Below are 13,275 nucleotides of genomic sequence, written 5' to 3'. Positions count from 1 at the left end.
TTAATTTTTATGGGGTCCTTACAAAATTTAATATATCGTCTCTAAGTAATTTTTAAAAAACATTAGTGTCCCGGGATCCCGATGGGAACTATGTGGGTCCGCCCCTATCTATGGAGATGAGTAATCAGTAATAGTAAATAACACCAAAAAAAATCATATGTTTCTTTATATTTTAGAGAATTAATGTTCTTGTAATGCTACAAACTTGGTTTAAGTCAAAGATTCCAATGTAACGAGGATTACCTCTGGTATTCGGAGGTGTACACTGACGGCCGGAGTTGTTTTGGTTCGCCGGAAATATGAAGTAGATGATGTTATATGTATAACAATAACATAATTGTAAGGTGGTTGGTGAAGTAAAGTAAGTAGTTGGTGCAAGATAAGATAATTTTATGTTATGTATTTATGTTTTATGGTTTAAGTTTGAAAGTGATGGAGGCTAAGCATGCATAACTCTTTTTGTGTTTAGTCACTATCCAGAGAACTTTAACCATGGTGGTACTATGTTGAGTTAGATAGGTAACTATAGTTTTGTAACTTTATTATATTGTTCAACTTGGCCTTATAGAGTACATTTTTGTCTAACATTATTATTTTAATTTTAAAGTTAATCTACCGTTAGAATTTTCCGTGGCTGCCTTATTCTAATTCTTGTATCAAACTGATAAAAACGAACACGACACGATAACTAATGTATTATTTTTTTAAAACACGAACATGAACATGTTTAGTAACAGGTTAACCTGTTAAGACCTGTTAAGGGACATGTTTGAAGAAACAATGAATTATACATGTGTAATGAAACCAAAATTTTCAAAACGAGCATAAAAGTTTTAATTAGTAGATGATCCATAACATAAAACATAAAACCGCAAATCCATAACATAGTAGAAACAAAACACGACAAATACATAGCATACTTGAAACAAAAAACCATAGAAGCAAATCATAATATACATAAAAAATATAATATCCTTTTCTGACGGCCATTAATGAAATTTCTTTTGTAAGGATGACTTTAGGTTTAAGACTTTAGGAGTGTATATATATTTGTTTTTTTAAAAATAAAAATCTACATAGGCGGGTAACCTGTAGACACGAATTTAAACATATCTTAAACAGATCGACCTGTTTAAGACACGAAACATGTTAAGCTCAAACTCAAACCTATTAAAACACGTGTCGTGTCGTGTTAACATGTCAGTGTCATAAATTGACAGCCCAACATGTTTTGTGGTTGAAGAGTATATTTTATTTTATTTTAGGTGGAATGTAGTGTTGTTTATTGCTGGGTTTGAAAATTTTAAATCTTCAAAATTTGGATGTCTTTTTTAATTATTTGACTTGTTGATTATAATCTAGTCAAGTTTACCTATTTCAAAACAATATATTGGCTTTATTCTGTTCTATGGTAAACAGTACAAATTATTTATATGTATTTGGTACTTGGAAGTCATTTGAACTGGTCAGCTGCCTGCAGCTTGAGACACTATTAAGATTAAATTAAATGCATCAATATATGTCAGTGAATATAATAGTAGTTGAGATTTGTTGTATGCACTTAAGCAATGTGTAATGGGCGAGAAAAGAGGACGAATTTGGGCGATTTTGGTGGAGCACACCGCCCCTCTGGGCGAATTTGGGGCGAAAAGGGGCGGTGGCGAGATGTATTTGTCGCCTGTTCTTCCTTTCTTTTTATTATTATTATATTCTAATGTGTGTGAGTGATATATATACATACATATATATATGTATATATTATTATTATATTACTATTGTAGCCCCTACACCATTACACCCCAAAAACAAATTCTCACCCTTTGTTGACTGGGCGCCACACGGCGCAAAACGCCCCAATTTGTAGCCCCTCTACTACACATAGCCTTATTAAGGTTGTATATAAGAAACACAACCACCGTAATGCAGTCAAATTGGACTCTTTTCTATATTATTAAACATGTAATTATTTTTGTATATGATATAAAGAGGATCAAAAGAAAAGACATTCATAGCCATGACATGCACGACAAACATGTTGAGTATACGCACTTTTGCTAATGTATCACGTGGATCTTCTATGCGATCATTGGCCGTGCATCAACTTTCACTAGCGTATTTTTCAATATAATACTTTTTTTTAAAAAAAATTATGCAAGTATTTGTATGATATTTTCAAATCATTCAGATACACACACTTGGTAGCTTTCTTTAAATCTTCATGTTTCTTAAATTTGATCTTGAATGATATGTTCTAAGTGTATATATGTCGATAAAATAAGTACATGATTGATAGTTTGTTCCACTGACTCATAGAGGTCTTTAAGAGTTATAGAGAGAAACTTGAACCTTATACTTCAAAAGAAATAATTTCTAGCATGTCACAACAAAGACAATGCACTTACTTATTCAAGCAACCGAGGTTTATAATCTAGCAATAAAGCGTACACACGAAGAAATCAATGTCTACATCAATACAAAAACATCATAACCCACCTTACTAGAATTACATGCTTCTTAATGTAACTGGCTATGTAACCCAAAATATCCTTTACAACTTACAAGTGGTAAATCATGTCATTCTTGTATTTTCATGACCCAATTAAGTTGTCACTTGGAAAATTGCCTCAAACACCAAGTAGTTTGGGTATTTAAGCATGATTCATTAAAAAGGATTAATATGCTATCAATTGAGAGAGTATCGGAAGAGAAGTTACCAATCATCATAAAAAATATAACGGCTAGAAATCTACTAGCGGGCAAGGTGGCCTAGATTATTTTTAACAGCTATGAACAATACTCTCTCTGATCATAATTCTAAATCTACACTTTTGTCCACCGTATGACTTAACACACAATCACAAGTTGTCCTATATACTATGATTTTTGTTGCTGGCAACGTTAGGATCCTTTCTTGTATCGTGTGCAACGTTGATACTTTGCAACAAGTGTCACTTTCCTTTTAAAATTTGGTGGGAGGAAAATGCTCAAAGCATCACACCTCAATCTCTTGATGTATTCGGGCACACGATTTGCCAAGAAACCTCCTAGCTAGTTGTTTTTGTACTGGGTTGATCTTTTGTTCCTTAGGTCGTGGATTTTCTTGATTTTGCTCAAGTTTTTTGTTTTTTCTTTTGAACGCATAGCCATATCGATCGATACAGATAAGTGGTGTTAGACTTCTATTCGGACTAGCTAGATAAAGGAAAACAGAAAATGCACAAAAACATAACTTGATTAGTGAGTAGAGTAACATAAACTTTGACAGGTTATATAAAGTTATCTTAGTCATATAATATGTGTTTAATAGGTAAGCAAATATGGGCTTTGGGGCCGAAATGTTAACCCAATAGATCCATGTTTATCATAATTGATTCTTTCATGAGAAATTATCTTGGGCTGCTTGTATAAAATAGTTCTCGGGCTTTTTGGGTAATTAAGCTATTGGCTAGCCGTAAGCCCAATAAGCACACAAAGGTGAATGTTATGTACTTATGTTTAAATCAGTTGTTTGCTTAAATATAAATTATATTTTAAGTATTTCTTGGGCTTTTGATCCAAATTAATATGAAAATGGATCATTGGGCTGGCTTGACCCACTAAATCTTTTAATTAACAAATCATTGTTTTAAATGGTCCACTTTACATGTAAATCACTTAGAAGCAAATAATTTTTTGTTACGTAGTTCACGGGCCAAAATATTCTGTCCAAAATGAACAGTCCCGACCTATGAGCTCGTTGGGCCATTTTCGGCCGAAATGAACCATTCGATTAAAAGGTTTACAACATAAGGTCTTTGATGCATTTGACATTTTGAATCATTTTACCAAGTATTTCAAATCTTGTTGCGTGTATGTTGTGGTGTAACGATCTTAAAAATCTATGAATTGTGTAAAAGTAGTTATCGGGAATTTTTCTAGTAACTCGGGTGGTTTTCCTCATCACTCATAAGGCCTTTGATGCGTTTGACATTTTAAATCATTTTACCATATGTTTTAGCTTTTCTTCCATCACGCATCATATCGATCTTGCCAGGGTCATTGCCCTTGGACCTCACTGTTGGTAGACCGGACATTGCCACGGGTGTTGCCCCTTGGAAGCTTCACGGTCTATGGTCTTCTCCCCTTAAAAACCATTGAGGTTCCATGGTACTCGAAAGAATCAAAATAGTATTGATCGAGTATGAACGTCACACCTCTTAAAACTCAATATAATGTTTATTCCATTTTCTCATCTGTTAGTTACATAAATCCACATTTCCCAAATAGCTTCATAGCACAAAAATGACCAACAACCAACCTTGTGGTTCGATAGTTGTCAAGTATAACTTGAAATCATGATGTCTCAAGCTCGAGCCTATTGGTAGAGGAAGAGCGAGATAAAAGAGACAAAAATGACCAACAACAATGGGTCCTTCAAGATGAGTGGCCGCCGGCCGGGCAATGTAAAGTCTATTCTCATTAAATTTGAAATGGGCAACGATGATGGTGGTAAGTTTAATATTTCAAATGCAAGTCCTAGCAAAAGAATGGGTACTCATAAATGCTAGCTAGGTATTCAATGACATAAAAAGATAACCTAGCACATGCCCATATATCCATCTTCTATTAATGCCATCACTTAAAAAGAAACATAAGCCCCAAACCAATGTCAAAAACTAGGAGATCAATTATAATACAAATTGCATGAGATCATGAGTTAGGGCCGGCTCCGAGAAGACAATTTTTTTGGGGTCAAAAGCGAAATTTTTTTAGACCTTAAAATAAAAGTAACATATACAAATAACTTTGAACTTGAAGCTCCGTGCATTGACTCCACATATACATGAGTTTGTACAAAACGCGTGTTCTGTTCATGTCAACGTTTTAAAAACCAAACGAGCCATCATACCGATTTTGTTCAAATACTATGGGTTGTCAAAACTTGAACTTTGCCGGTTTTGGGTTTAAACAATTTAATTTTAAATAGGCTTAATTGATTATGATTTGAGTTGTGTAAAAACTTTTGTAAAAAAATGAACTTAAAAATGTCTCAAATAAGACTACAACCCCACAACCTTTTGGTTAGATTTCATACCCCTTTATCACTAGAACAAACTAGTAGTTATGTAATTTTATTAAAACATTGATTATATATATTATTTTCCAAAAAATACATATAATTTTTTTTGAATTTTTTTTTTCAGGCCTAGCAGGGTGTCGGGTCTGCGACCGTCGACTACCATGTCATAGGCCGGCCATGTCATGAGTCATCATGGAAAGGCTTTCAATTGTGACTAACTACTAAACCTTACATATGATCCTCCTATTAATATGAAAAATTATTAAGAGACTACTCTAACATGAAGATGATCATATATTATATTATAGGATAAAACAAGAACCCCTAATAATTAGGTCTTTATTAGACTTTCAAGCAAAAGGACACACCAAACTTAAAAACCCTAGCTAGCCATTTTATCTTAGCACTTAATCCATTTCTTTTAATAAGGTGTAACACCCACATTGGCAGTGCTCAGAAATCCATCTTTCATGAGCAGATCCTCTCCTTCCTGCATAAAATCAAACACAAAATTGTCAAGCAATCCAAGACAAGAAACATAAGAACATAAATGATAAGAAATAAAATGTTTAACGTAGGACCAAGGCGGACCTACCCTAGTGATACAGGGTCGGCCGCACCCTCTGAAAAAAAAATTAGTTCTATTATAGTGTAAAAAAAACCCCTGACGTCGTGAGTAGAGATGTACAGAAAAACTGGTTTGAGACCAGTTAACTGAAAACCGGTTTCACCCAAACTAACCCAGCCCGCCGATTTTGGGACCGGTTCCCAAATCGAGTTGGACCAGTTCGACCTCTCTTGTTCCTAAACTGGTTTTTAAACCAAACCGGTTTGGACCATGATTTGACCAAAAAGGTTCGGTTCGGAAAAAAAACCGGTTTTGTACACCTCTTTGTGTGAGTATACATTGATAGTTAATTGACAAAAACTGGAACCCTTATGTATGAGAAAATTTTCTGGAAACGACACTACGCAGGACAAAAGATAAATGCGTATGAGAAGTGGTTGTGTATAAAAGGAATACCTGTTGGCACACATTGGGTTTCTTCACGGGTTGATCAGGCATGAGTCCGAAGTGGATATGAGGAAAATGGGCCCACTAAAAAACAAATTATTAAATAAAGGATTTAGATAAAAAAGGAAACCCTAGTTCAAATATTAAACCTAAGGTAAAAAATCAAGATTATTTTAATGCTACATTCTTTGCAGCTGCACTGAAGGCCTCTCTGTGACTGATATCAGGGTTTCCTGCTTTGATACGTTGGATCTCTTCCCTGCAATTTATATGTTTGAATTAAAGTGTTTAAATTTATTTATGGTTTATAATGCAATGGGAGAGTTGACTTGCTTTTTAGCTTGGATCAATGTTAAATGAGTCGGTTTGGTTTGACTCGTTAATTATTTCTTGATGAGTTAAAATTTGAGCTTGAACTCAGCTCGTAAGACGGTCGAATTAACCAGCTCATTTAAGTTAATGATATATATTAATATTGAAGTGAAACTTAATATTAAAATGGTCTTTAGTAGACTCATGAACCACATTGTTATGTGGGTTATTTTTAAATATAAGTAGGTGATAATTTATAAATATTTAAATTCAGGTTTAACTTAAACAGGTTAATTGATCGAGCTAGCGAACAAACATTTACAAAACACCTAAACGAGCCGCATCAGAACGAGTTTCAAAGTAAAAGGCTCTGCACAACACCAAGGAAGATTAGACTGAGGGGTGTGGGGCTTCAACGGGGGCGCTAGAGCCCCTCCGCTCGCGCCCCCAGGCGCTAACACCACACCACCAGGGCGCTAGCGGGGGCGCTAACGGGGCGCTAGCGGGAAAAACAAGGCAGGCGTGAGCCGGTTAGCGGGAGAAGAGAGAGAGAGCTGCACATCTTTTTATGTTTTTTGGACCGTTGGGGAGCCAAACAAACCAAAAAAAAATATTTTTTTTATATAATTATACTCCATTTCACCCATTTTTATACCAAAACTTCAAACCTTCATCTAAAATCAATTCATCTTCTCAACTTTTTTTTTTAAAAAATGGCTGGAAATTGGTTCCCAAACCTTGATTCAGATTATCTTGACGACGATTTATGGTCGTCACCGCACCAACTGATGTTTTATTCGGAGCCGCAAGAATCATCCGGTTTTCAACCATCCAACACACAACCGTCTCCTAACTTTGTTGTTCCGGAGACACAAGAATCACACAGTGAAGCTACGGGACCAAAAAGACGCGTCCACCGGAAAAAACCAGTTGCAACGGACGGGTCGGGACCGGCTTCGACTCCGAGGACGAAACGGAAAGCCACTCCGTGGTCATCGGATGAAGGAAGCCTTGTGTCGGGCTTGGATAGTCATTTATGAGGATCGGCGTTGCGGTAATTGTTTTAACGTTTTTAAAAAAGATTTTTAATAAAAAAGTTAAATAAAAAAGTTAAATGGAAATCTAATTTATTTATTCATTTTGCAGCCGACTACCAACAGAGAAAGATTTTTTGGACAAAGGTTAGGGAAACGTTCTACATGCTCGCTGGGAGTACAGAGCGAAACCCCGATATGATTTCGGGTCGGTGGTCCGAAATCAGAAAATTTGTCGGCTTGTTTACTAATCTTTTCAACAGGAACAGCGGTCGTATGAGACCAAGTGGCAGTGATGATTTGGCGGTTTACAATTTCACGGTCGAAGAGTGGAAGCAGGAGTGTTTGCGGAGGTATGTGGTGAAGACGTGGGATGATTTAAAGTTGCGGGACAGGTTGAAAAGGTGTTCCAAGTGGGTTGAACTGGTGGCGCCGGACTTTGATGCGGAAGTAGGGCCGAAACGGACTAAAACTAGTTCGTCTGGAGCGTATAGCACTTCAACCGGGTCGGATTGCCGCGTTAGATTCGACCTAAACATTGCGGAGGAGGAAACATCTTCACCACCGAGGAGGCGGCCATTGGTAAGGGACGCCAAGGGGAAAAAACCGGCTGAGGGGGAAGCCGTAAACATCACCAATCTTGTTGAATCCCTCAATAAATTCAACAAAACCATGAAGGTGGTCTCTTATGACAAAAAGGAAAAAAGTCGAATGAGAGATTTGGACTTTCTTACTAGAGACTTCAGTAACCTAAATCCGGTCGATCAAATGCTAATGGAAAAACAAAATGAACGTATCCGAAAGAGGTTGATCGAAGAAGACCAAGCCGAAGAATAAGAAGAATGTTTCTTTTTAGTACTTTAATTTTTATTTTATTTTTTAGATATTAATTTTTTTTTTTTTTAAATGTTTTTTATTTATATAATTTACTATAAAACGATTACAATAAAGTGGCAGGCAAACGGGCAACAAGCTGCGCCGCAACCCCCTTTTGAACAGCAAAGCCCTGATATTAATGTGTTTTTTAATAATTTATGAGTTTTTTTATTAATACGTTGTTTGAATATATTTATAAAAAAATAAAAAAAAAATTTCGCTGGAGCCCCTCCACACCAGGGTCCAGGGGCTCCACCAGGGGCTCCAACACCCCCCTTATTCAGTTTCTTTATCTGCCACACGTCATAATATTATTGGTTCTTGGCTCTTAAAGCCTCCACTAGAGCCCCCACTAAAGCCCCCCACACCCCTTAGTCTTAGATAAGTTTTGTAACCTCTGCACAGTACAAAAAAATCTTTTTAAAAACTGTACCATGCTGTCTAAACAGTACTCATTTAACTTTTAAAAAAATAATAATCAAATTATGGGTGCTTCAAAATATTTAGATTTGAAGTTTGTTTTTGTTCTTTCTGTTCTAGTATGTTCATCATATGTTCTTTGATCTGAAAAGATTATATTTTGTACCAAAAAATAATAATAAAAGAACTCATTTGATCAGCCCTTTATATGACAAATAATATTAAAATCATAATTCCCTCATTTTTTATACACTGCTATATATGATGTATTTTGCCCTTAAATTTATAATTTTATTTTATTTTATAAAAAAAACAAAAAAAACAAAAAAACACTTACTTTATGAATCTGTTGTAAGCAGAAGGCACTCTTTGGCGTTTCTCTGGAGCTGCAAATAGAAGACAAAGAAAGCGACAAATTAAACAGACAAGACATTAAAATCGTTTCACTGCTGACTACTTCTTAACCCCCTATCATAACATCATCATTATTATATCTTTATCCATCACCATTATATTTTCTCGGTAGTAACACTTTCTCATTTTAATACACTTTATAACTTAACATTTTTTTTAACAACTAATTTTTTTACTTCATGTCAGAACTCACGACCATTTGATTTTATGACATACACATTTATCCTTAGACCAAAACTAGTATTTGTACTTTAAAACATAAAATTGATAAAAGGTTGAAAAAAACCCTTTAAAAGCGAATATTATTAATTAAGAGGTGTTTGGCCTAGCTTTTATTTTTGGGCTTATGTTTCTATCCTTACACAAATAAGCTTCTTTAAATAAGTTAAAAAACTATTTTCAAACAAGCTTCTTCAAATTAGTCTATATAAGCTAATAAACTTAAGCTTAAAAAGCTAAACCAAACACCAGATTAAGCTTATTTTGTAAAACAGTTATAAGCTTTGTTAAAAAAGCTAGGCCAAACACCCCCTAATACCACGGTTAAGGTACAAACCGCTTTAGAAAAATTAATTTAATTAATGTAAAAATATGAAGAGAAGTGAAGAACATTATGTCATGATTTTTTAAACAAGATCAACGCGTTTACTTATGTTCGTATGGAATATATGTGAGCTGCTTTTTATCAAGGGCACCTCGCCTGTTTTGAGTAATATTAGGGTTTCTTCAACAAGTAGTAATGTAAATTGGTGCATATTTAGTTGATGAAGAAAAGTTGCCTTTTGGTTGCAGAAATTATCAATTTCATAACCAACAAAGAAAGGAAAGACATGAAATAAAATCCAGAGAAAGAGACACTTTTTTCTTACCAAAAACATAAGTTTTTGAAAGTACCATTACCACTGTAATAATTTAGTAATTATCTTGCTTCATTTTCTCAAACTACTCAATATTATTTAGAAGCACAAATAGTATAATTTTGTACATTATTATTAAAACAAAACAAAAAATAATTTGGTAATTATCTTGTTTCATTTTCTCAAAATTATCAAGACTAGAAGCACCAATAGTTTATCATTCACATTATTAATTTACTTTTGTATCTTGTTATAATAAGTTAATGAATAAGTTAGTAAAACAAAAAAAAAACAAAAAACATTGAACTCAAAGAACAAAAGTACTGATTAAAAGTCTTACGTCTGTTTGCCACCGGAGGCTTTGGAAGCTCATCAACTTGAACAGGTGCAAAGTGCTCATTTGGATTTGGTAGATTCATAAACAAGTTAGATGGTGTGTTTCTCATCTCCTCCTGAATTATTAATATTATTAATATTATTATTATTATTATTTTCATAATTTAAATTTAACATTTATACACTTTAGGAAATTAGGTCATGATAATATCAGTTTACAATTTTAAGAAATTCCTATGATTCCAAGATTCCAACAAAGAAACAATTTAAAAAAAAATCCATAAGTCAAGAAAACCCTAACCCTAGATATCCATTTTTTTAAAAATAAAATAGAGGCTATATATATATATATATATGTTGATGATAATATTAATAAACTATTAAACTTATACCATAATATTTTGAGGGGAGAAGAAATTATGGCCAAGGTGGAATTGAGTGGCGGCAGTGTTGGCGGCGGCGGCTGCCGGAAAGTGAAGGCCACGCATGTTGACCGACAAGAGATGAGTGCAGTGACCACATCGGACTGTTACAGTAGTCATGTACAAACTACTTGTAGGAACACTCACCTACAACATCAACAAAGATATCATTAATAATATTATCCATTTGTCTTTAACAAAAAAAATCATTAATAATAATAATATTAATAATAATAATAATAAAGTAATTTATGGTTTACTTGTCATAATCCATGATATGCAACTATGCATCTGATACAGAAATTTATATCGAAACATAGATAAAAATATTTATACCGCGAGAACGGTTTCACAAAAGTTGCATTGGACATAGCAAAGTTGCTCGGAAGGAGGAGAGAGGTGGTGATGGTGGTCCGGTGAAAAAGAAGCTGAAGATGACATATTTTTTATCACTTTCTACTCTCTATAATTTTTTTTTCTCTCTCCTGAATGATTCTCTCACAGTGTGATTTGATTGATTGATAGGATTGACTGAACAATGTATAATTTGGATTTGATTGATGGACAGATTAACCACCTTTGGGATCTGACTTCCTTCTGTTTATGTTTATGTGTGTGTGTTCTCAAAGACATGTGAGAAAGAAGTTGCAAATGAGAATGTGAGAGAAAAGAGAGAGACACATTATATAATGAATATTATCAAGCCCTACAATCCTTTCATCCTTGTTTTTTTCTTTGATATATTATTATTGTTCTTTTGTTGTTTATGACCCATGAATCATTGTATTATTATGTTTTTTTTCAAACTGTTTTTTTTTTTTACTTTACCCCTTCCACTTGCATCTTATATATATCTTCATTGCCTAGCTATAAGGCTACATACAACCTCCACATATCAACAACATGGAATATATTATATTTGTCAAGCCTATATATAACTAAGATGAACAAATTGATTAACACCATCTAAATATTGTTGTAAGTCTGTAACGTTTTTAAAGATTGCATTCTTTCTAAAAGCTTGACATAAGCTTTATTTGTTTTTTGAGATAAAAAAATACATCTCGACATCTAAGTTGTAAGCTTTTGAGCCGAACCTAGAAGGGTTATATAAACTAATATGACCATGATATAGTGAAGGAACATATATTGAAAATACCAAAGTATTAAAGTTAAGTACTTGATATGATCCAAGCATCATATTAAACCAAACGATAGGCACGGTAACAAAAAGATATTAGCATCAACATAGTAGACAAAATTAATTAATCTAAATCGTGTTCTTTCCCTTTACTATATATAATTAAGGTTTGTGAGAAACACATTTTTATTGCTCATTTGGTTAGAAAATAAACATTAATTGAACATCACTTATAATGATAGAATTCTATGTAACAAATTACTTTATCACACATTCAAATTGGAGAATAAAAAATGACCGAACTTGTATTTAACTAGTTAGCTAGGTCTACAAAATAGTAATGAAACTGATTATTTGTTAGTTATTTCCGCACTAGTAATTAATATCATAGAAACATCCAAATGATTTACAATGAAGTGGCAGGTAAGCGGGCAACAAGTTGCGCCGCAACCCCCTTTTGGATAGTAATCAATCAACTGTACAAATTTATCTCAACCATGGGGATTGGCTACGAATGAGAAAACTATATCTTCTACGAATTATAGAATGAAGAAAGCCCGTTTAGGTGTTCAATATATGGATAATTCGACTTGAATGTGCCTTAAAGTTTTCTTGTTAGACTCACTACAAGAAATTAGGGTGTTTACCCACACAAAATTTACCTACGTATGTAAATGTGTGGGTAGTTACCTACACATATTTTTATATGTGTGGGTAATGGTTGGTTATATCTTTGCGTAATAAATAACACTTAATATGTGTTGGTAATACCGTTTACCAACACCTAACGTTGGTGGGAAAATTCTCCCCAAAAATTGGCGATCAATAAAATACTAAATTACCTACGCATGTGGCAAAATTTTGTTATGTGTAGGCAAGTTATCTACACATATATTCAAAACTAATATATGTGTGGGTAATTGGATATGTTTACCAACACATAATATTTATAAAAGAATGTGTAGATAAATTAAGTAGATAAGATTTTTATATTATTTTTTGAAAATGACGTGGCAATATTATTACCTACACATATTTAAAATTGTACAATATGTGTAGATGTTTGATACATATGAATTAAATATATTTTATTTTATATTATTTTTTAAGAATGATGTGGCAAAATTATTACCTACATATGTTAAAAATGGACGATATGTGTAGATATTTGATAAATATGAATTAAATAAATTTTATTTTATATTATTTTTTAAGAATGACATGACAAAATCAACACCTACACATATAAATTAAGTAAAAAAATATGTGTAGATATTAGATACATATAAATTAAGTAAACACATATTATTTTAATATTAGTAGATATGGGATACACACGCAATAAGAAAATGACTATTATGGTCGTTATTGGTCATTATTGGTCAACTA

General features: G+C 33.4%; 1 protein-coding gene across 1 annotated transcript; it reads right to left on the bottom strand.

Moving 5' to 3' along the window:
* Positions 1-5,283: 5,283 nt before the first annotated feature.
* LOC143536301 (axial regulator YABBY 1-like) lies at positions 5,284-11,704 on the bottom strand. The gene is made up of 7 exons (XM_077030326.1): positions 11,082-11,704; positions 10,716-10,892; positions 10,328-10,439; positions 9,054-9,102; positions 6,258-6,333; positions 6,084-6,158; positions 5,284-5,549 (listed from the first exon to the last, which is right to left on the bottom strand). The coding sequence occupies exons 1-7, from the start codon at positions 11,184-11,186 to the stop codon at positions 5,481-5,483; spliced, it is 663 nt and encodes a 220-aa protein (XP_076886441.1). The 5' UTR covers positions 11,187-11,704; the 3' UTR covers positions 5,284-5,480.
* Positions 11,705-13,275: the final 1,571 nt, after the last annotated feature.

Source organism: Bidens hawaiensis, unplaced genomic scaffold (genome assembly GCF_021521415.1).
Source record: "Bidens hawaiensis isolate Kalapana, Puna unplaced genomic scaffold, B.hawaiensis_p1.1 tig00010780_1, whole genome shotgun sequence".
In the NCBI taxonomy this organism is placed as follows: domain Eukaryota; kingdom Viridiplantae; phylum Streptophyta; class Magnoliopsida; order Asterales; family Asteraceae; genus Bidens; species Bidens hawaiensis.
This window is presented reverse-complemented; position numbering and strand designations above follow the sequence as displayed.